The sequence below is a fragment of the Leptonotus elevatus genome, chromosome 7, assembly GCF_054856555.1.
Source record: "Leptonotus elevatus isolate MCC_2025b chromosome 7, RoL_Lele_1.0, whole genome shotgun sequence".
Taxonomy (NCBI): Eukaryota; Metazoa; Chordata; class Actinopteri; order Syngnathiformes; family Syngnathidae; genus Leptonotus; species Leptonotus elevatus.
This window is the reverse complement of record NC_141245.1, coordinates 4358227-4383686: the sequence shown is the minus strand read 5'-3', so window position 1 is coordinate 4383686 and position 25460 is coordinate 4358227. Positions and strand designations below refer to the sequence as shown.

General features: G+C 38.0%; 1 protein-coding gene across 1 annotated transcript; it reads left to right on the top strand.

Annotated features, from left to right (window-relative positions):
• The first annotated feature begins 601 nt into the window (after positions 1–601).
• Positions 602–25123, top strand: snx19b (sorting nexin 19b). Its single transcript, XM_086081147.1, has 14 exons — positions 602–711; positions 1151–1389; positions 2536–2730; positions 3905–5110; positions 6267–6465; positions 6599–6699; positions 6788–6907; positions 7185–7309; positions 8074–8167; positions 9062–9221; positions 10123–10264; positions 18919–19103; positions 22290–22377; positions 22564–25123. Exons 2-14 carry the CDS (start codon positions 1186–1188, stop codon positions 22685–22687), a joined length of 2943 nt encoding a protein of 980 aa, XP_085937273.1. The 5' UTR covers positions 602–711; positions 1151–1185; the 3' UTR covers positions 22688–25123.
• Positions 25124–25460: the final 337 nt, after the last annotated feature.

Below are 25460 nucleotides of genomic sequence, written 5' to 3'. Positions count from 1 at the left end.
TTCCTATATTTTTATTTATTTATTATTCTATATTCTACATATTATGTATATATTGACCTCTGCATAGCAGTAACTCTCCCTGTTTCAGTCTTACTAAAGCTCATTAAGTCTTAGTCAACTTCCACTCATCAAAGGTGTTGGATAAAGCGGAACTATGTGTGTATCGTTGTGACATGTGGGATTATTGTACATGGCAAGCAAGGGAGATAAAGATCACTGTTAAGGAGAATGAGTGTGTCGTCTCTGTCTCACGTACATAGCTAACATTACAAAAGGCACAAGATCGATCATAAGCATCAATTATGACAATGCACATCAGTTGTCATAATGTACAATTACCTCATGGATGACTTGCCCTTTCCAGAAAATGCAGACGTTTCTAAAAGGCACACGTGCATGTTCATTTTAGATTATTTGATTTTAGTTGTAAATTATTATTATTATTATTATTATTATTATTATTATTATTATTATTATTATTATTATTATTATTATTATTATTATTATTAATGTATTTATTCAATACTGCAATTTATCTAGGCAGGGTACAGTGTAAAAACACCGTTTGCCAGTTTGAGTGGGCGTTTCAACTCATCAATGACGTCACGATACCGGAAGTAAACAGCTCACGAGATGTCTAGTTGATTGATCGCTTGAAACAGCTTGGATGTTATTGTTGTTCTATTTTAACCATGGCAAGCATACGCTAAGGTAAGATAATATATTTGTGCTGTTCTGACCGGCCCGTAGCAAGTCCACCACATTATCATTATTATATGATTTTTCGACCCCGACAATGTCGTCATTTTTTTTGCTTCGCCTAAGCGTAAAAGGAGGAGTATAAACATTGCATTTAGAAACCTGATAGGCGGATACGTAACGGTTATCAAATGTCACGTGAAGCCTCACAAGACTGCACGAACATGGAGAGAATTGTTTTTATTTGCTTTGGTGCTCAACTGCTACGTCAACTCGCCTGAGCGTCAAATCAATAAATCGCTATTATTAAGCAATCGTTTCGCAAACGGTGGTTTTCGGCGTCAAAAACCCTCGATTGATTTAGCATGCTTTCATATGCATATGATAGCGTAGCTGGTTTTCAAGCTTTTAATAAACGACCTAACGCATAAGTTTCTGTATTGTTTTCTAGGTCTGATGCATGGTTGACAAGCACCCCTCCGTGTCATGGCAGAGGTGCTGGGACAGAGGTGTATTTTGGGCTTCGGCGTGCTGATGGCTTGGCTTGTTCTTTTCCATCTGCTTGTTAATATCTGGCTGCTGTGCGTGTTCACCAGCCTCCTCGTGGTACTTGGGGGCTGGCTTGGCTCACAGGCTATCTTGGAATCCAACAGCGTGATTCACCTGGAGCGATTTATCACTCTGAAACAGGTAGCACCCATTAACTCACCCAACAGGTAGCACCCATATACTCCAAATAAGCAAGCATCCTGGTATATACTACACTAACTTACTAGACATTTAATTTGGTTCACTGCAGTCATTTAAAATACTTGTCCTTTTCTGGATTTTGTCACTCATGGATTCCAGTACAAATTAATAAAAGCACAATTCACAGGGTACATTATTAGGATGTTGGTAAATTCCATTTCATAGTCAGTGTCATTCTAACCTTAACTAAATTGCAATCAATAATTTAATTTGTCAAATATAAACTGACACCATTTTTGCTTATTTTTCTTTGTAACTTCACAGTCAATAATCCATTCAAAATAAAATTATTTACAGTTGTATACATGATAGTATTGATCAGATTTATACAGATTTTTCTTTGAAAGGGCCCAATCTATGCTATATATAACCTTGTAGTTTACTGCATCATAATGTGCTGCCCAAGTATACTGTAGATCAGTGGTTCTCAACCGCGGTCCTCAAGCACCCCTATCCAGCCTGTTTTCCATGTCTCTCTCAACCAACACAGGTGTTTCAAACAATCAGCTAATCAGCAAGCTCTACATGAAGCCTGACGATGATCCTCAGCTGTGTTAGCTGTGGGAGACATGGAAAACAGGCTGGATCGGGGTACATGAGGACTGGGGTTGAGAAACACTGCTGTCGATAATGAGATAATGTAATTGTTAGAAACTCCTACAGTATAAGGATGATGCGTTGCAGTTGAACAGCAAAACACACCAACACCACACTAATATGTTGTTGTAACTTGCAGTATAAAAAAAATCAACAAAACAAAAAATACATTTATTATCTTCTCTGCTGACCCTGGCTTGTGCCCTAAGATGCGATGTTAGTGTATCATAAATGTTAGTGATATAATACCAAGACTTAAATGGTGGCAGGTGTGTGCTGACTCCCATTTAACTAGAGTTTGGATGTATTTGATTAATTTAGAACACAACCACAATCCCAGTAAAAAAATATATATTTGAAGAGGGGTGTGTAGACTTTTTATATCCGCTTTAATGCTGTGTGACTAGATAGTTTGACACTAAGTTGACTGATTAGTGATTACTGTCATACTTTACCTCCAATTTCACTTCCCTCGTTGCTCATTTTCAGATTCCTTCCACTGTGGAGGATGACCATAACTTGGACCAAGAAATCCACAATTCAGTGACAAAGATTGTCAGGGACTTTGTTTCCTCCTGGTACATGACTGTGTCCTCTGAGAGTGGCTTTGAAAAAGAGGTTCATGAGGCCATGATTTCTATGGGCATGGAGCTGAAGATACGTGCCAAGCAATTAGACAGACAGGTACTATTTTGTAAGACGTTCACCCTCGTTGGATAGTTGGTATACTTGGCTTGTATGGAAAAACAATGTGCATTTTGTGCAATGTAATAAGAGCATTAGAGATAGATTATCGGCGGCGATATTGGGCATTTTGACGAATATCGGTATCTGCTTTTTTAATTTTTTTTAATAAATCTGATGGTCGGTGAAAGGTAAAGCCAAAACCATTTTAATCTCAGGAAACTAGTTATATAAATGTTCAGTTAACTTTATGAGAGATGCTGCTGACTCTGGGAACCATCTGAACCTTTTGTTTTTGTTCGACATTAAAACAAAGAAATGTGAAAGTTTAAGATTTCAGTTTTTTATTTTTATTTTTTTAAAGGCAAAAACAGTATGGTATTTACTACTTTAAGTGTTTATTTAACTTTTTAAGAATCCCCCCCCCCTTTTTTCCCTTTTTTACTGAAAATGAATATCGGCTTCAAATATCGGTTATCGGCCTCCTTGACTACTAATAATCGGTTTCGGCCCTGAAAAATCCATATCGGTCTATTGCTGGTATGCAATTCTACGATTTAATTTCCTAGTTCTATCAAATGTAATCAAATTTTTAAATACAAAATGAAGTGATTTCTGTGGCAATAATATTGTTGGCTATGAATTTGTTTGCCATTTGTTCAACTTGGACTATAACTTAGGGCTGTGCAATTAATCTAAATTAAATTACAATTTCCATTATTACACTCCACAATTACAAAACCGGAAAAGAGAAAAAATAGTTATCTATTTGCACCTTTTTTATTTTAAAATGACTAATAAATCCTGTTTGGTCCAAAAGGAACTTGCATATTTATAGTGTTTCATCTATTTGTCTTAATATTTCTTACATGCTTAAACATTTTCTTGTTTTGTACCAAAATGCAAATGATTGTTCTAATCGTGATTTCAATTATTACCAAATTAATCGTGATTCATATTTTCTTCATAATTCTGCAATTCTTTTATAACTACAATTTGTTAAAAACCCTGATTTCAAAGACCCAATGGAGGTCAACTATACCAATACATTGGGAAAATATTTGTCTGGGGTAATTTTTTTTCAAGTACACATCCTGATTAATTAGTTGTTTTGAAAAATGTATGGATAGATGAACTTGCCGTCCACTTTTATTGGCTTTTTGTATTTCTGCAGAGACTGACCCAGAGGATCTTGGAAATGTTTGGCTGCCATCTACAGGACTACCTTCGAGCCAAGGAGCTAGTTGCCCAGAAGCGGGTGTCTCCATCTACAAAAGCAAATAGTGAGAGGGAAAAGTTATGGCAGGCATATTCCAAGGTTGCCACACCTCACTGTGTTATGACCAGCGAGGCAGTGGAAGTCAATTACACAAGAGCTCTGGTGGACTTATTGCTGCATGTTTTGGTGCCCCCACCTCACTTGGAAACAGGCACTGGACGATTTGTTGTCGGAGAACTCATCACCTGCAATGTCCTGCTCCCTCTTTTTGATAAATTGTCTGACCCAGATTGGTTAAATCTTTTCATGATAGACATATTTGGTAGTTCTAATAAATCAAGGGAGATGATTATAGAAGAGACACTGGATTTGTCAGTACCACTTCCCTCTACTGAATTAGAGCTCACTCTACCACAAGAGAACACGCACACCCACCAAATCAGTGCTGATGTCCCTCCTCCAAAAGCTCAAACTGAAAGAGAAAATTCTGCAGAGACAGTCTTGCCTGAATTCTCTATGCACGATGGTGCAAATTCAGAAGAGATCTATTGTCAACAGAATAACACAGAAGAGGAGACAAGTCCGACCTTAAGAAATTCTTTGAGCGAAATCTACTCAAATCCCTTTGATCAAGAAAATGATTCTGACCTGGACTCTCCATTAGCCGACTACAAACTGAATTCTATTGACTCTTTGGTCATGATAGGACAAGAGGATGTTTTGTATGACCAACATAAAGAATGTGGACTTGAAATCAATAATGGCAAAGACTTGGAGGGTCTTTGTTCCGAACAATTAGATCTCTTCTGCCCTTTAGTTTTGGTGAATTCCGAGACATCCGGGCACCCAAATGGCTCATTGGAAAGAACAACAGGGAACACTCCCATCAGCAGCCTTCAGAACCTGGAGAGTACAGGTAGTTTCTCTTCAGCAAACCAAGCAAGGGAGCTTCCTCTGGTTGTTGAACCAGTTGGGAACAACAATGAACTGACTGTCATCAGCCCATTGCATGGTTCTTCCCCCTTGCCTTCGTTCAGTTTTGAGCCTCTGACCAGCCCAGACGGACCAATAATGATCCAAAACCTTCGTATCACTGGCACGATCACAGCTAAGGAACACCGTGGGACTGGCTCACACCCTTACACACTTTACACCATCAAAGTAAGAACTGTCAAATTTTGTATCCATATTTCTCAATTCCAAGCTGTCTCAACTTGAATGCCTATTGGGTTTGATATATCGAGGTGATCAGGTGTATTTCTTTAATAAGGGAGCGGGTGGCCAAAGGAGATCCACACCTATATCAATAATCAAGGTGTGCATAATTATTCAGCAGATGCTTTTCTTTAGGCAACCTTGAGAGTTTTGACTGACTCTGAATATAACATAAATATAATAGACTTTTCAGAGGGATTCAGAATCGTCAACTATTTTGCTGCAAAAGGTCAACAGGGTCAAATGAAACATGTTAAGAAAAAAGATTTACTGCCAAAGATTTACAAAGACTCAAACATGGTAGGAACCCGTTGTCTTCCAGTACTGGCATGTTCCTCAACTATAACCTAACTGGAGTACCCACAAGTACAAGGTGTACAGTGCTCAGAGACTTTGCTAATATAATGAAGGCTGAATTCTGACCACCAATGGGAAAAAAAGCATATAAGTTAAAACATCAAGACTGGGCCGACTCTTGATAGAACAGATAGATGGGTCCGCAGCTGGATCAGCGATGGGCACAAAGCTCCATTTCCATTTAAACGCAAGAAGGTGGAGGTGGAGTTCTGGTAAAGTTTGGTATCGTAACAGATAATTGCCTTTTCAGGTTGAAGGATTTAAAATCAACTCCTAAATCTACTGACGGTGTTTAGAGGACACTTTCTTCAAGAGATGGTACATCTTTCAGAAAGACAATCAAGAAAGAAAGAAATCATGATCTTTTTTTTAATGCTGAATAATGATCCATCACATTCATCAAATTACTCCACTTCATGACTTGCCAATGAAGTTGCTAAAGATGAATACAAATTCTGAAAAGACTCAAAATAAATATAACATAATAATGGTAACCAAATTACAATAAAATAGATAGCTAAAAGTTTAAGATCTCAACACTTTGAGCCGCAGACCACGATATACAAAAGGTGTTCAACTTTTTTATTTTATGTAGTTTTTTTTAAATCATTGTTGGAAGAAGTTCGACAGTATGAGAGATACAAATACTGTCATCATTACTTGTTTTTGTGTTGATTCACGTGTATAAACAATGAACAAAATAAATAGCGTTGTACAAATGTATTTTTGTGATGATGTCTTTCAGTATGAGACGGCGATGGCTTGTGACAACCCAGGGCACGTCCATCCATGCTCAGAGGATGGGGACGCATTGAACTCAGGTTTTGAAAGTCCGTCTTCAATCCACCCAGTGGCCTACCACATGGTCAACAGACGATACAGTGAATTTCTTAATCTACAAGCACGCGTGGAAGAGAGAACAGAATTAAAGAAACTCATCAAAGGTAGCTTTGGAAGGGCATTTTACTTTGAAATGTAGCTGTTAATAAAAATGTATGTGCACATGCACAGTGACTTTCCAAATACCATTCATATGAGTCCGCATCTAAATGACTTACAGATTATACTGTTTTGAAGGTGTAAAAGGTCCAAAGAAAATATTTCCGGACATGCCCTTTGGAAACATGGATAGCGACAAGATAGAGGCCAGGAAAGGAATGCTGGAGACCTTTCTAAAGGTGTGTAGGTCATTTAGACTTCATCAAATCCAAATTTATTTTGGGGCCCAATGTAATAGTTACGTTACTTGCTTTTAATTTCCCCCAGCATCTTTGTGCCATTCCTGAAATAGCCAACAGTGAACAGATGCAGGAGTTTCTGGCTCTTAATACAGACGCCCGGATTGCCTTCGTCAAGAAACCTTTTATTGTGTCACGCATTGACAAGGTTTGTTGGTGGTCATTTTGTTGCATTGGCCGAACTGAACAGTATGAAAAATACGTACACTCTGCTTAAATTTAACTTATGATATCCTGTAGTCTGGCTAGACATAGATGCACAAGACCTTTTATGGTAGCATGATGATACAAATGATGTTTCGGTGCCTTATTTTTCCATTAAAATAATTGGCACTAGATTGAGTTGCCATCAATGCAACATTAAGAGCTTGATGAATGCACACGCTGCAATGTTTGCTTGTTTGTAAGATTGTATGTTTATGCAGATTGTGGTGAATGCAATAGTCGACACTCTGAAGACAGCATTTCCTCGTTCAGAGCCTCAGAGTCCAACTGAGGAAAATGAGGGCGAGATGGATGGGGGGAAACTTAATTCTGACAAAAAGAGCAAGTATGTGATTGAGAATGCATACATCATATCCACAAAAAAACCCAAATCATGCCTACTGAGAGAAGTGTACTGTAAGATTTGCAACCTCGCTGCACCGCCAAGGATCGCAAAATTATATTTCCATTATCTTATTTTATCTTTTGTATGTATCTTATTAACTTGAAACCCTTAAGGGAAATTCAACAAATCATTTACTTGACTGTGTGTATGGTGAGAGTCAAGCAATAACCCTGTTATTTTGCAATCACTAAATGCTGCTGAGTTTTTAATGGAAAATTATACTACTCCCATTTCTAAATGGATTTGATCCAAAAGGGTTATGGCTCCTTTGCCACAAGTGAGTTATTTCTCTCTCAGTGAAAGACAAAACTATGTACAGAAAAGTAATAAGACAAGGATATGTCAATTGCCTGGAACTAAAAAGCATTCAATCAAATCTACTTTTCTACTTACTCACTCTACCTTTGCTTGACAATCCATTTTTAATTTTTTTTTTTTTTAAACATCTGTAGCATTATTTGTACTGTGATCTGCTAACATTATTTCAAGTCCATACTGCCATATGCACTGCATCTTAAAAGTAGCCCACAACTCATTCAAGGATGTGAACTTAACTACTCAGTTTTTTTCTTTTCATTAAATTATGTCAACACGTAATAGTTTAAAAATTACATTGATTTAAATTAACTTACCGGTAATAGTTTTGTGTACTTGTCGACATTAAACACATTTAGCTAAATGATTTTCTTCCCCTCTTCTCTCAGATCACGCCTGAAATTCTCCAGCAAAAGCATCCCATTTATAAATGGCTCAGATATAAGACCACCTGTCTTGTTTAGCTTGGAACCAGCTCATACGGTAAAGTTATTTATTCATTTGAACCGGTTCTTTCCATAGTTGTTTTTCGTTGTTTTGGTATACTAGAACATGTTTCAAGGCTCGGAATATTCTTTTTTTTTTTTTTTTTGTGGAGAAGTTTTGCAAATCAATGGCTTAATTTGGTGAGCAACCTTCTAACTTTGAGGATAACTTTTGTATAGTTTAAGTACCTTAGCTTTGAGGAGCTGTTCCTTTTCTTTTCTGTTGGAAAATATTTGCCCTGTTTTGGAGAAAATTTTCTCAGGAGGGATTGTCGTTGCTAGAAATGCATCTAACATCAAGCAGCATTAACTGGCACTTTCCTTGATGCCATAGAATATGTTTTGCTTGTTTTTTTCCCCCTTGCAGACAAGCGTGCTCTCTCCATATCTGTTTGTGCTCATACTACAAGTGCAACCTTGTCCGTGCATGCCGTGCAGGCAGAGACTTATTGAGAATTAGTTTACATTCACACTGCAGGCAAATGCGACCCAAATCTTCTCTTCTTTTATACATGCGGGTCACAAGGCAGACATATACTGAGGTCGCAATGAAAATGTAATGTGAATGATTACACACACAAAAAATCTGATTTGACCAAAAATACTAATTGAGCATTAAGACCTGCAGTGTGAATGCAGTCTCTGTCTATTAAATTGACAATAATATGCTGGCTCTTTGAAGTGAATGACGAGAACGCTCGTGTTCACTTCAGTTTCATTTGAGACTTACAGACACAATACTACTTTTGTCTCGGTGCAGTCAATCTTGATTAATGAGGAATACATTACAAATTTTGACACGCAAACTGCGATGTGAACCTGTTTATTTCGAGATTTGTGTTTAGTCGCCCGGTATTTTGAGTTTTTGTTTTTCTCTGATTTACCCTCACAGGTGTTTAATGGAATGTCGTTGGAGGACCTGCAAAATTTTATCTATAAACAAGAGAATCTGTCCCTCACATCTGTGCCAAATTTCAAGGACTGTCCAATTGTTACACAACACGAACAATGCCAGCACCAACGTGCTGTCCAAAAGCAAAGACACGGACATGGTAAGGCATAAGTGGGGCTCTGTTGTAATGGCGTATTTGTTGTTCTTGTCAAGACTTCAGACATGTTGACTATGCACAAACTAAACAAAAATGTTATTCTGGCTGGTGAATGTGAGTGCGTGCAGGATTCCAACAGATCTCTCAATTGTATAACATGTACAAATGGCTTCGTAGATATTGTTAGCTCATTTGTTTGTTAGCAGAACTTTGGACACCACTGGCAATGCTTTTCCAAACTACGGCAGAAAATTTACAGTCTGCCGTTTTTAATGGCCTGTGGCATATACTAAAAATAACAGAAAGAATAAAAGAATGAAGTGTGGGTATGGCAGCATGAAAATTGCGGGTGTCAAAAAAGTGGGCTTGGTTGCTACGCAGACATCCCTAGTATGAATAAATTGGTTTTATTCTGTCTATACATGCAAAGATGTAAAGATGTGTGTTTAACCCCCCCCCCCCCCAATCAACAACATACCTTTTTATAATGACAAATGGATAAAGATAATTCATTTTCAGAGGCAAAAAAGATTTTCTCCTCTTTCTGTTTGTGCTAATGAGGGATTTGTAAACATACCACTGTAAAATGTTTGTTACGTGAAACCAACTAACTATTGTGGTGGAGGAAAAACATTTAGTAGATCAACATTAGAGATGCAGTATTGTAATCTATGCACATGAGGGCAGTGTTGGTAAATAGATGAAGTGGAGAAACCATAGCTACAGTTTCTGCATGATCGTAAGCTGTCATATTGCCTTTTAATTGCATGTTCAATATCGGAAACAATATTTTTTACACAGTACTTGATTAAAAATGGTGGTAACGGCAGGAAGCAGACCATTATTATTATTATTATTATTTTGGCCATTATTTTAAGTTGGTGACTATATGTTTTCTATGCAGTGGGCACAGATGCAGCTGAGATGGCATTGGCTGACGTCTCTTTGAACATCCTGTGTCTGCTAACGAGAGAGCAGTGGAGCTGGCTGTGCACTGAGAACATTCAAAGGACCATAAGGCTGCTGTTTGGGACTCTTATTAACAGGTGATGCTTATGTAGGCATGTTGAGGTGCCACTATAAAGAAGCACATTTAGTAAGAAGCAGATTTTACAAATATGGAATAGACAAATGAGTCTTTACCAACAAGTAAATTAATTTGTCTGAGGCAAATGAATAAAATAGTGATTACCAGTGTTTGTATTTAACATACCATTATTTACAACTTAGTGGCATTAATAAACGGCCTAATTTTTGACATCACAGTTCCAATAAGTCTTAAATATGTGAGGGAGGAAATTTACTTTGAGGACGCCAAGAGACATTAGGGGCTCAAGTGATCCTTTCCTGGGTTTGGATAATAAATTGGATAAAAAAATCATACCAATTCAGGGTGAATGTAGATGAAAATATTGCTAAATTGACAAAGGTCATATGGATATTACTTAAAATTTTTAATTTGTTATTAATTGTTAATATCAATTATGTGTTTAGTGTCATAAGTATTATATATACATAAAGGGGTTGTCTGTTGCTTTTGTATATGTTTTTAAAAGTGAATAACATTGTGATGATACTTGTACAGAACACAACACTTTAGAGCAGAGATGGGCAACATAAATGTTGGAGGGTGCCACCATTTTTACGCCAGTGCTACTGGGCTGTCACATAGGACCGCGAACTTCCTAACCAACACTTGTGTGTGAGCTTGAGATCGGTGTTATAGTGGTATCTTGGGTTGAAATATTTCATGGCTGATAGTCTATAAAAAATTCGGCACAGGTTTGTATTTAAATTTGGTGAACATATAATTTACTTAATATTTTTTCGCTTTTTCTTGAATTAATTTGGTCCTGGCTTCTTTTCGTCTTAGTTGAAGGTGCTCTTTAACAATGTCTGCCATCTAGTGGTGAACACTCTTATTACAGCTTTCAACTGACAGTAAATATACTTAACATACCCTGCTTTAAAGTCTTATCTCACTGAGTGGCGAAGGCTCGTGAGAGTGTGCGCACGTAGAGGCTGACATTTTTTTCAGGAATCCCGGGTCCCAGGATTCCCGCAGTATAGGAGTCCGCTTTGTGTGGAGTCAGCACTGTGACGGGACAGGATAGAAAGTTCATGGGAGCAAGTGGGAACGGGTGGAGGGGGTGTGGGGGCGGTTGAAAACTAGGAACGATGCATTTTTTTCTGGCCTAAAGTTTAACTGCAACCTGTCAGATTCGTGCGTGGTGCACGTGCGAGTACGTTTTTGTTTTTCTTCAGTTTTCATCCCAATTGCGTTGTACAATAGGTAACACAACACAAGTCCGCGGGGACAAGCATGACACCACCCTCCACCACTCCACCCCTCGCCACCCCCAACAAACTGTGCGGAGTTCACCTCGAACACTCCACATTGAAGGGAAGAAACAAGCTGGTAGGCGCACTCATTTGCCCCCAAAAACTTATAAATACGTGTTATTTTAAATGTTTTAAGTGTTCCAAAGACATATTTATACGGTTTTTTTTTTATGCTAGAGCATACAGAAGGCTTTTATGCAGGTGGCAGCAGAGTATAAGAGATCAACCAGGGCCATGTTGCAAAACAAGATGATTTCCCCACAGCTCTTAATAGATTTGTGAATAATGATGAAACTTAACTATATTCTAATGCTAATTGCTGCAAAAATGAAAACAGACAGAAATATACTTTTTTTTTCTTGATCAAAGAAGAGACCCTAATTTTTCTTTTGGTATGTTCCATGTTTTATAGCAATAAAACACAATATTCTATGGGCCTTGCAAAATCAGTCAAAATGCAGTAAAGCAGCCGAGAGCGAAGGGGATTGCGTCAGTGAAAATGGCTCAGAGTGAATGAGTTAAAAAGTCAGGGCTCTTTGTACTCAACTGGGCAATGATGGAGCATGCATGATGTAGAAAAAGCTTTAATATTAACATTTTAAACTCCACAATGCACCTTTAAATGTTATTGACCTCCAAAATGGGAGTGGTACGGGAGTTGGAGTCATTCTGAACGGGAGCTGGACGGACAGGAGTCGTTTTCACTGGGAGCGGGATGGAACAGGATTTTTTTTTTTTTTACTTTGGTCCGAACTGGACGAGATGGGAAAAAATCCACTCCCATGTGTCACCCTCTAGCATATAGCAAATGTTGTTGTTTTTTGTCAAGGTTCGTTCTGAGTTACAAACTGTCGCAAAGGCATTTGGCAGATGTTTTAATGGTCGCAAACAGTTTTTTTGGGGCGCCAAGAAATAACATTAAAACTGTTGGCGAACGTCTAACAAATGTCTTTGCGACCTTGAACGAACCCTGACAAAAAACATTTGCTATATGCAAGCCTTCGCCGCTTGGTGAGATACGGGCTTTAGAGTATTCCTGCTGGTATTTGGTATTATTTACGTTGGGTCAATCTTGACTTCTGTAGGCACTTTTACAAGGTTTTGCAACAAAGAAAGAATTGCTGGAAACTACATTTGAACTCAAGACAGTCGACTTTGCCAGGTCGGGACACGTTTTTCCAAGTGGAGATTCCACAGAGAAGGAAGATGTTTATGAGCTGAAGGGACATGGGAGACATGCTGGGTGTTGAGAGGGTTTACAGGGTTGATGAAAAGTGAATTATGCGCCCCTGCGATGTTCTTTAAAAAATAAGCTGTGTTAAAGGAGCTTTCTTTCATTTGTGATATTTTCATGATCTTCCATTTTATATTTGTTGTAAAATAAAATGAAAACAATGACAATCTACGCTTCTACCGCTGCAGAAACTACATTATTTACAATGCCGGTGACCCTGAAGAAGTAGTCTTGTGATAAACTACCCAACCATTTGTTTCTGATCGCTATGTCAAATAGCTGCCAGTAAACCAATATGCCGACAGTGCTGTCCACTTCTGGCCTTCTATACTAATGGTGTGACCTGATGCTCCCTAGGGTGTCGGTACAAAAATATTGTTGCTTCATTGTGATACAGCGCCTGCTATTTTAAATAGTTCCAACTGCCAAGTATGACAGGCCTTGTGCTTTTGTTTGACCTCGTCTATATTAGGCAGCAGTCTGTCAGCACTGCAGTGACAGCACTGTGTGGCAGGTATTTCCTCTCATTTGTCATACTTTTGGACAGCACTCAGGAGCATCTTCTCCCCTGCTGTTAAATACAAATAGGATATTTTTTTCTTAGAATGCTACCTGGAAGTCAAAAGCAACTGGAATCATGTAGCTGTTATGCATGCACTTTTAAAGTAGACAGATATTTGAAAGGATGAACAATGTTCTTAATATGCAGTGCTTGCTTTGGAACACCGGTTGCAGCTGTGGAGACAACCTGGGTTGTTGTTGTTGTTACAACCATAACTTCACAATATGATTTTTCAGAGCTCCGACTTATGTACTAGGATATGATGCCACTTTTTTCAGACCAACTCTTGAATAGTCACCAATACCAAGTACTGATACCACTAGTACTTTTAGATACATAACATTTCCTTAATAAAATGAATATAATTTTCAAGAAAGGCCTATATACCCCACTTTTCCTAATAATTGCATTCAATTCATGGACATTTTCTGTTCTTCTAATTTTAGTTCCTGATCGTAAAACGGCCGTCGTGACTACTGATACCTTGAAATAAGGCTGGCATCGGCCCGATACTGGTACCTGGTATCGGTACTCGCCCATCCCTACTTGAGACCCAATCAATGATGTAGTTATTGCATAGTGAACTGCGCTATGCGTATTCATTTACAGTTCTTTGGCATTGGGTTGGGATATGTTAGTTTCCTTTACAGTACAACATAATTGTCCCCTCTAAAGTCCTCTTCTGCACCTCTCTCTCAATGACTGAGTGATTCTTTATTTTTACTTCCTAAAATGGCATATTAATGCTCACATAAACAATTCCGATGGGACTGCGAGTCCTTGATGACAACTTGATGTTCTAGGTGAGGATGAGTAGAAGATTCAAAACCTGTCAGCAGCTGTCTTTAGGGAATGACCTCAGTCTTTCAGTCAGTGTGTTTCTTTCACTGTTTGTATCACTGTTTGTGCTTCACTATTCGAGAGATCTTTCTTAGCATTGAGTGTTTGCTTGAGTTTCAATCGGCGTAAATGAATGTGACATCTTACTGCATTAGTCATTGACCATAATATTGGTTCTTAAAAAAATAATACAAAAATCTGAGTATGCGGTTATATGCCAACATGAACATGATGTAAAAGGCTTATTTTTGTAAGGGGTATTCTATATTACTAGTGAGGACATATGAACATGTGTTTTTGCACAAATTATAGGAAGGTCTAATTTGCTCATTATAGTGTATATATATATATATTTATATTATATATTATATTTTTTACATGATTGGAATAGTAAAAAGTTGGTAATGAATAATGTGCTCTTATAAAAAAGAATATGTTCCGGACGGTGAGACTTATGAATTTAGACACAACTGGGCCAATGTTATATATAATTGACCAAATCCGTTTGCAGTAACAGGTCCTCTACTGTTTAGCCAGCTGCAGACTTGGAAAACTTGAGGAAAAACCCACATTCACCTAATTTACCACATCCAAAAATATTTACTATCAGCTATCTGTTTTGATATATCAGCAGGATTACAATAGTAGCCGTTTGTCTTTGGATTTGATTACCCCTGATTTGTTATCTGTCAAGAGCCTAACTGTCTTCCAGATGGGATTTTAACAGCGGTGGTTCCTAGAGTTTATTAGTTTGGACACTGTGTTTCAACTGGCACTTCTTCCTGACTGAATGCTTTTGATTTTTTTTCATCATGTGCTAACACATTTGACCATCTTGTCAGTAATATGGTAAATTAAGTATGTTTCCCTCTAAATCTTTAAACTGGTGTTTATCATTTGAAATAATTGTAATTTTTTTTACTGGAAAGATGTCATGACTGATTCATATATTGGTTTGTCATAAAGTTTGAGCAATGACAAGAGATATGCTGCTGGATTCTCAGTGCTACTGTCAGCCGGAAGTCACTCCCTGGCAGTTTATGCCAGACCACTGCGCTATACGTGACACATTTGCAATTGATGAGAAGTGAGGAGAGAATTGGATAAAAAGCTGGTTGTTGCATAACCACACGTGATCTATCAGCTTGGTTAGGCTGGAGGAGGTGTGACATCTCTGCACAGGCTGTTTCTCTGTCATAACTAGACACACTCCTCAAAGTGGAAGCAGGTTGTCTTTGTGTCTCACCAATTAAGGTCAAAGTTGAAGCAATAATAAAAATAAAAAAATGCACGCTGAGCTTCCCAATTTTAGTCACAGATTCCGTCAAGTTTTGTTTGACTTGTTTGACACTATATTAATAGCTATATTAATAGCTGCCTGTAGTCATTTGTTTATGCAGCAACATGTTTTTTCATATTCTGTGTATACATTCAATTAATATCTACTCTTAATGTTTTATTTTGACTAAAATTAACAGCTGGAATATTTTTGGCTAAGTGAACCTACCATTAATCAATATTTTATACAAATAATCTCAACTGTAAATAGTCAATGTAAAGGCTAATTAATATGTCAGTAAGTGTAGTCATGTAAAGTTTATGAAATACACACTATACTCTGTTGTCACAACAAGTCACAAGTAAATATGACACCTAATTATCGACTCTGTTAATTCAGTTCCATTAAAAGCAAGTAGGACATACTGAAACACCACTTGGATGCTTACAAAATGATCTTGATGAGGGGTTAACACAACAGCGTGTTGTAAATAAAGACAGTCACAGGATGAAGTCATGCAGCAGTCCATAAGCCTCCAAACATCTCTGGTGTCTGTTTTCAACACTCACCTGAGTCTGGGCCCTGAGATGTGCCTCCAAAGTAATGGTTCATCCTGTGTCTCCAGAGACATACTTGTGCAATGACATCATGTCTGTTGAAAAACTTGTAGGCTTATTTTGGCTCAAACAGCACTGGGTTTTACTTGTCTGCGTTGACCATAAATGGCAGCAGAAATCAAAGGCGCTAGTTTGTACAGTTGATGGTCAGCTCGGCAGGTCTTTTATGCATTTATACTGTAGACCTTCTTGCATAACACGTTTTCCAAGCAGCTGTCGTGATGGTATTATATTGTGGCAGGTTGATTAGAGAATGGAACTCATGCTTGTAGGTTAGAAAGCCACGTGTTCCTTTTTGTCTTCTGTGGTTGTAACTGGGCGACTTGGCAGTTGATTAACCTCTTCTTATGTTATACTTAAAATATCACTTATTTGGCGACTGTTGCTAGACAAGGCACATGACACGGTGGTATTTTCCTCTTCATTTTCCCGGCTTACAAATAGTCATTTGACAGTTGAGCTGGAAAACCACTCTGGTGGGTTTTACGGTAGCAATAACACAATAGAGACTAAGACTCCACCAGACCGCAACATCTAATATAGCATTACTTGGCATTCGTTTGCTTTAATTGGCTGAAAACTGTGTGTGGGTTTGCTTGGGCCAATGGGAAATCAATCCCCACCATGATTGCCATAAGACTCAAGTGGTGATGACAGCAGAAACTTAATTTGGTGAATGTTGTTGTAGTAAAGGCAGAGATCTAGTAGCAGGTAGATATTTATAGTATAGTATGAACATGATATGCTCTGAACCAATGCAGTGTTAATGTAAACCTCTGTGTACCATATGTGATATTCTGGGCCATGGTTCAGATGTCATCTTTATGTTTTGACCTTGTTGTGAGTCAAGGCGCCATAACAGTCCCAAATTAATCAAATTACATGTGTCCACATTCAAACTACATATGAAAATAGAATGAACGTTGATGATGAACGTTGATGACTGTCAGACTGTACCATGATTATCCTGATTAAAAGTGCTGAAGTGACAATCGTGAACCAGACTGCTCGACTGGGTCTGTATGCTTCACTGGGAGCAGACATATCACATCAATGAGGTATTTGCTCAATGCTGACAAAAATTGTGGTTAGCTAGAATTGCGTTGCATTGACTGGAACATTTTGTGAACACTTTATTAGGTACACTTGCACAATCCAATATGCCACTTAGACAAGAGGTAGTATCTCTAAATATGATGCAGTGTAGTTTTGTGCCAAAACAGCAAGTAATTAAATCAGTTGTCAAACCAAACTAATTAATAGTAGAATATTAAAAGCAGGTTTTTGTATAAGTATAGTTTGACCTGTTAAAAGCTGAACATTTAAGATATTATGGAAAGTCTGCAGCGTTGTTCATAGCCATCACTGGAGTGACTTTTACAGATGGGCGATTAACACTTATTGACCAATTTCAAATTATGTATCTGCTTCTCAGTCTGTGTAAAGCTGTTTTTACTTAGCACCTGGTGCTAAATTCATTTTTTTTGCCAAGAAAGTAAATGAAGCGTTGGAATGTAGTAGAATACTCACAGCTGTATGCATGCCTGATAGTTTCCTCTCTAGCACATTAAGTACTGTGTCTGATTGAGGGTATTTTTTAGCAATTCAAGTCAATACACGTCTGGATCAACGAGGTCAACAAATTTTTCGTTTTTCCACATAATTATTCTCATGTCTTTCAATCTGGAAATGCAATAAATCCTACTAAATTGCAACACATCTGCCTGTTTTGAAGTGACTGGATCCCTTACAGATATGGAATGTTATTACCATTGGCAAGGGCTTTTGGGGATAATTTTATAACGTGACAGTGTTTTAAGAATGTATTCAAAAAATGGTCTCTTTCCTTACAAGTTTATTTGTTGTTGTGCCAACAAATATTAATCAGCCGGATAATGTGAAAAACATCTGTCTAGTTTCTGGTCTACAAGAGAATACGAATCATTCTCAAGTCCAGACAAATGCCTCTTTGCGATGCTGATGTTCATAAACGTCTCGCTTGACTTGCTTAAGTGTCTAGTAGTTGCTGGACAACCTAAACCTGCTCATTCCTACCAAGCACTTGTTGTTTTGTTGTCTGATGTGCCTTCACTCTAACAACAGGCTTTGGCTTTTGTGGTTTATGTGGGGTGATCAAATAAAAAAAATCACTGATGTCCTATTACCCTGGAATTGTTTGGTCATGGTCCTACCACATCTATATAATAACTAGTGATTTATTCCTTTTTGCTCACAGGCCACAGATGAGTGATTTCATCTGTGGGATTGTCAACTATTTTCAGGATGTTTCTGTTGTGTTTTTCTCATAAGCATCTCTGATGTAACTAAGTTCACTGACAAATACGCTCTTTATTAGAACCAGGACTGACAATGCATTCAATAGAAGTTAGTCTGAATATGTTTGGGAAATGAACAAAAGAAGGTTTTCCAAGCAACCTACTGAAACCCCCTTTAACCACACTGCACTTGAAGTTCCAAATCCGTATAGGAATGCAATTAGGCATTGGCTGTATTTAAAATGGATTGGCTGGTCTGACAACATGATTGTTCAAGTCAGGCACAATGACAGGGTCACAACACATTGAACTCGATCACCGTTGTGTTAACCTGTGTAATCCAGTGACAAGAGGTCAACAGACTGGCGCCAATGTCAATGTGCGCTTGCATGATATTACATCTCTTTGTAGAATGAAGTTATGTTTCTTATCCTGAAAGAAATGCACATCAATTTCACATGAACATACCATTATTTCAAAATCTGATTAACCAAAGCCCCAGTTTTGTTCATATGTTTAACCTGAAACTTGTGTATTTTAAAATTTCAGATGGCTGGATGTGAGTGTGGCCAATCTGACATGTACCAGATACTGGGTCCATTACCTTCAGGTCATCCAGGAGTCTGTATGGCCAGGAGGAGTTTTGCCCACTTTGCCTCAAATAGAACGAAGTCAGCAGCAGAAAGACAACACCAAGAAACAAGCCTTGCATTGTCTGATGAGTCTCCTGCCAGGTACACAACTTGAAGTCGAACAAAATCTGTTCAAACACTGGTTGACCTCTGATTTGAAAATGTATCAGAAAGAATGGAAACATGTGTTCCTGGGTCAAACTTGTCACAATCAAAAAACATTTATCCACTTTATGGGCAATGTTGTCACATTTTAACACGTTTAACTGCCCAACAAGTAAAAATAAGTTAACCACTGACATCACGTGACTTTCTCTGAACACGCCCCCCTGCGGCAGGAAAGTATTGGCGCAGCGTTAATGGGCTACAATGGTGTGGAGGGCAAAAACTAGCGTTTATCTGTCAACTTTCCCCCCCAAGAGCATTGTAAGTCACTTTGGTGAAAAGGACATGATATACATGCACGGGGTGGACATGTTGGATTGCCGATGAATTGTCAGTTTTTGTTTTTTTTTTACAAATTGGCGATGCTGCTAATGTGGAATTACCTGCCGGTAAATGCTTTCAAATCTGATCATACAAAGGCTTTACAAGTATGTACAATCCAGATTTAGTACCCCTTTATGTGTGGTCAAAATGCCATCAAAGTTGGCAGTTTGACACAAGTCTTGGCAGTGTTATTTATGTTAGCAACTTAGCAATCCGCCGCGGCCGCCGTCATTTATACCATAAAAAGTCTTCTTTATGGTGTTTGCCAGTTATTAAATTCAACTATGTAATATCTATTAAACTGTAGCAGCACAAATGAACGAAACACATTTTGCATGTGGTAACAGCATCTGCTGATTTTGCCACCATGTACAAAGTGTAACATTGGCTATGCATTGGTTCCTCTTTTGGTAACCTGGAGCATGCGCAATCCTTTTTTTTTGCCTCTTTTCGTTGTGGCAGCTGGTCAATCATTATTAAAGTGTGGCGTTTGCCGTTTACTCAAAGTGACGTGATTTCTATGCTGCCAAAATGGTTGCCATTTTGGGACGCGGGACGTCAATGTCAGGATGTCTATTGACGAGTATGCAGTGTTATCTCGCTATTTAGCGATTCGGTTATTTATTATTATTCTATATTTTTTTTAGGGGATTTTTTTAATTTACAAAAACTGAGACCATGAACATTACGGTCGCAAAAATTCACTCTGAAAGTTTGTGTTCGGGAGAGGCAGAGCTCGCTCCCCTCTCATTAATTTCCGAACGCAGCCTATGGTCTATCTAAACCAATCAGCAGCTTGTGCTTGAACTGTTTCTATCTGTACCGCCTGAAGCATTGTTGCACCATGTCCGCAGTTGGAGTGCATAGAGTGCGCACCGGCACTCTGTTTTTGGTGCAATCTGAATAACCGAACGGCACATTTCAACAATGCTTTGAGTTTCCGTACGGTTGGAGTGAAGCAGTGCACGTTCCGAGAACATTTCCAAATGCGCCCTAGAGGTCTTCGCCCCCAAAGTCCCCGTTCCCTCATTGTGTGTGTGTGTGTTCGGAAATATGCTCCAAGTTTACTGCTTCACTCCGATTGTTGGAGCACTCAGAACATTGTTCAAATGGCCTGTTTGGTTATTTAGAGTGCCCCAGTTAGTTTAGGGTTAGGGTTAGGGTACTGGTATGTTGCCCACTGCCCAGTGGTCCAAAGTCCTCCTTTCAGATGAAAGTAAATTTTGCATTTCATTTGGAAATCAAGGTCTTCCAGAGTTTGGAGAAGCACACAAGTTGAACTGTTTTAAGTCCAGTGTGAAGTTTCCGCAGTCAGTAAGGCAAGGCAAGTTTATTTGTATGGCACATTTCAACTCAACTCAAGGCAACTCAATGTGCTTGGAAAGACAACACCTATAAGCATCAACAAACACAGTAGTTAACAAGATTCAGAAGCAAAGAAGAGAAAAGAAAAGTAGGTTAAAAAATGTACTGAAAGAACATACTTTGATAATGTTAAAACATTAGAAAACATTTCAAGGAAGTAAAAAAAAATAATTATAATTAAAAGGGGGGAAAAAACATGATTTAAAACCGTTTAGAAGACCTTAATCAAATGTATGTGAAAAAAGCAAAGTTTAATCGGAGTAACAGCACCCAGAACATTTGAGATTTTTGATGTAAAATTATCCAGAAGCTTATCAACAGTCTCTCCATTGGCAGTTGGTTATTGCTTGTGTTCTCATTCACATACTTTTTTTTTTTTTTTTTTTTTTTTTTTTTTTAAATAGAGACAGTGGTGGACAGTAATGGTTTGGGGAGCCATGTCACTTGCTGGTGTGGTTCCATTGTCTTTGATCAAGTCCACAGTCAACAGAGCTGTATAGCAGGAAATTTTAGAACACTCCATGCTTCCTGCTGCCAACAAGCTTTTAGGAGACAATGATTTTATTTTCCAGCACGATTTGGCACCTGCCCACAAAGCCAAAACTACCAATACCTGCTTTGCTCTAAAAACAGTCAATGTACCCATAGTTTTTAAGGGGAAGTCAAGTCCAACATTTCTTTACAAATAATATATTCTGTGTGGCCCCACTATTACAAACACGGTATTCTGATTACGGTAATATTGTGTTTGTGGAATATGACGTAAGCAGCAGAATTGATTTGTTTTTACCCATCTCAGGGGGCAGCCATTTTGCTACTTACTGTTGACTGACAATTACATCACAGATTACAGTGTCTAATGTTACATTTGAGGAAGGTGGGAAGTCTGACTTTTTTTTGTGCCTCATGTCGGGAAGTGTAAACTGCCAAGGAAGAACAGTACCTGATTGTCCAGCAACCTCGCCTGACTTGAACTCCATTGAAAAATGATGGGATATTATAGTTAACAGGAAGATGAAGAATTAGACACCCTGAAATGCAGACAATCTAAAGGCCGATATCAAAGCCTCTTGGGCTACAATAATAGCTGAACTCTAAGACCAATCGTCTCCATGCTACGCCGCATTGATGTTGTCATGAGGCCCAACACATTACTAAGGTGACTAAGGGGACTTGAATAGGCATTTCAGAAGGCCAATTATTCTGTCTTTAAGATCCTTTCTTGTTGGTCACATGAAATATTCACATTTTGTGAAATATTGGAAACAAAAATGTAAAGTATTTTTGTGTCTTTAAACCATAATCATTCAAATTAAACAAATAAAGGCTTTAAATATTTCCCTTTGTGCGTGGTGAACTAAGATGATCAGATGCTTCTCTACGTTGATATGAAAATAATTTAGGCATTCAATTTTCCTACCTTTGTGTCCACAGATATAGTCACAGATTTGCTCAGCTCAGAGAAGTACAAACAGAGCTGGCAGACTGTTCTTGATTCCTTCCAAAACGCCAACATTAACAGGTAAGTAATAGCACTATTGTGCACTCATTTTGTTAGCCCTTAAATACATGCCTTTTGATACTCCACCCCCCCCCCCCCCCCCTGGAACAAATCTTTTGAATGATTAAGTTGAATGATCTGATTCAGTACAGTCAGTAGAACTGTTGTTCCTATTGCTAATGAAACTCCCATGTTTTGTTTTATTAGACACCTGGTTTACAGCATTTGTGACCTTTTATTGGAGTTCCTGGTTCCTGAATTACCCGAGCAAAGCTTTCAAAGGAGTTTGCTGCAGAGCCTTTCCAAAAACCCAGAAAAACTCTTGGCATGAGGAGATGACCCAAATTAACTGTTAGACATGATGCCCTCAGTCACGTTTTTGCAAACCTTTTAAGTTCAAGATGGACACTTAGAAATTGCTTCCTCCCTCAAATATAATCAGGCACTGCCATAACATCAACATACTGTACTTAAACTGTTGCTAAATGATCTAGCGAGCTTTAGTTAAAAGTATTTTGCCAAAAAGTTGTCTGCTTGACAATCAGTAATCTAGTTTACATCATTTTACACTGACAAAAAAATAAAAACAAAATAAGAATTGAACCAAATTTTGGGGTCAATACTCCATAGATTTGGTCAATTCTACCCTCGGCCAAAGTCTCTGTTACTCCCCCCAAAAAGTGTGTTTGTGTGTGTATAAACTATGTATATATTATAGAACGCCACGAGATTTGTTGTCCCTGCACAGCACGAGATTCCAACTTTACCGATTTGTGTGAGAAACTCCCGAATTTCATCCCTATCTTCCCACGTGGCTCCCGATCTGTCATTTACAAAATATATGATGATCATTGCCTTGGAACGCTTTTATTTTGAAGTTGTTCCTGGCAGCGTGTTGTGGCGTAATAGCTGACTTGTCACTTGACTTTGTCCTGAAATCACATTCAATCAACAAATTAAGGGAGCTTAAAAAAGGCTCAATTATGCTGACTTTGTACGTTTGGAGGAGACTACAACACGCAGCATTGTGACGGTTCATATGTTTACATTTGCACTTTAGAGCTAAAACCATTCATTTTCTTGCAGTCTGCTCAATAAAAAGAAAACATAAAAAAACCTAGAAAATGTACATTAGTAATTAACTTATTTTGCCAAAACCTCGTCTCGTTCTCGTGGACTCAATCTCTTGAGTATATATAATCATTAGAGATGGGTGAGTACCGATACCAGGCCACATTTCAGGGTATTGGTACTCACGATGGATATCGATACTGGTATCGGCCCCCGCTGTTGTGGCCAGAAAGACTGGGGGGAACGAAAAATGTTGTTCCGTCTCGTTTGTTTCCTGTGTGCCTCCTTATGAGGTAACACTTGTTCATTTCATTACTTCCGGCAGCGCCATTTCGGTGTGCGTTACTGAGAATAAGCAAGTACTTTTTTTGTGACTAGTATCACCTATATCTGTGGTTCAATGTGTGTTATATGTTTGTAGCTCATGTAACTTTGCCGTGTTTAATTGCCTCATTTACGTTTGCCGCACGCTTAATTGCCTCGTTAGCGTCATAGAGTTGTGGTGCTAAAAATAGAACGTGCCCTTTACGGCCGGCCCTCGCAGACGCTAACTATAGCTCTTATACATACTACATTATATTTGTAATGAACGTGAAACAGGAAACGGAAATACAGTGCAAATTAAAAGCCTGGATTTCAAAACCAGATATAATAAAACATCACGCACTAAACGGCTTGAGGAATTCTTAACATGGTAGATTACTAATTTACTTGAAGCCCTATTTGTATTGAACTCTTTGCACTTCACTGTATTCCTTAAAAAGAAGTTGTACAACCACATATTTTGTTTGGGACTTGGGATTTTTTTTCTGGCAACTTGATTATTTTTTTCATCTTATTTATCTTTTTTTTTAATCATTTCATTGTGTGCTCTAAGCAAAATGATTAATTGCCATTCATTTAATTAAATTTGAAGGAATTTTGCTGTAGTTTAAATTTTTTCCGCTTGCTGTAGACTAAAGATGACAACACCTCTACGGCTCACCTGTTATCTGGGTTTGGTCAGCAAACTGAGCTGATTGGTCGTTGCCTATTTCCTGGTGATTTCATATTTAGTCATCAGCTAGTGGAAAAAAATCTTTTTTTCTAAGGTATTAATTGTGCATTAAAATTAATAATGAAGTTACGAAATTAATTCTGCACAAAATATCAACTTTTTACCGCTGAAAATGGCTCAATGAGTCAAGTATCCCTGAAACATGAAGTGCCCATATCCAGCTAGTTACTACTGATAATGTGTTTGATAATAATGTTTTGTAAGGTGTCTGATTGTCTTGTTTACAGGTTAAAACATGAAAAAAAATGCATATATAGTTATGACAAATGTTTTTGATTTCATCTAAACCCACAAAAAGTACAAATACATGTACTCTGATTATAATAATTATTTATATAATTATATATTGTAACAAAACCAATTGAAAGATTGTCTGGATGTACATGAAGTATGCAGGTGTGGAAAACATTTTTGTCATAGCTTTGCTGCAAGTGATGCAATGTTTTGAATGCCAAAATGCATGCTATTATTTGCCATTACTTTTTGATGTATTAATGCCACTATGTCATGACAGTAGCGGAACATTTAATGGAAAGTTTAGTGGCATGTGGGTGCCATGACAACCACGTGCTATTGTACTCCGTATACCTTTTTTTCTTTTCTCTCTTTCTGTCTGATACAAATAAATGTAAAAATGTGTATTTTTTTGGTGCATACTGTGATTTGCTTTAAAATATATGTTTGGTTTTTAGTGTATTTTCATTTAGCAAAAGAATGAATTTACCCAAATGGTATAATAATTTGTCAACTGTGCTCTGGGCTCATGTCCAACAACACTAGTGTTGACATCCTACAGCGTATGATAAACATCACCGGACCCAATATTTTGTTTTCCATACAGTGTATCATATTCCACCTTTGTGATGCAATTATTCATCCCACTTGTAATTTTTCCAGTTCTCCCCGAATCCCCACTGTTGCTATACTCCAATGGAAAGAAACAGAAGCAGCAGCTCATTCTTATCTAAAAAGTGCA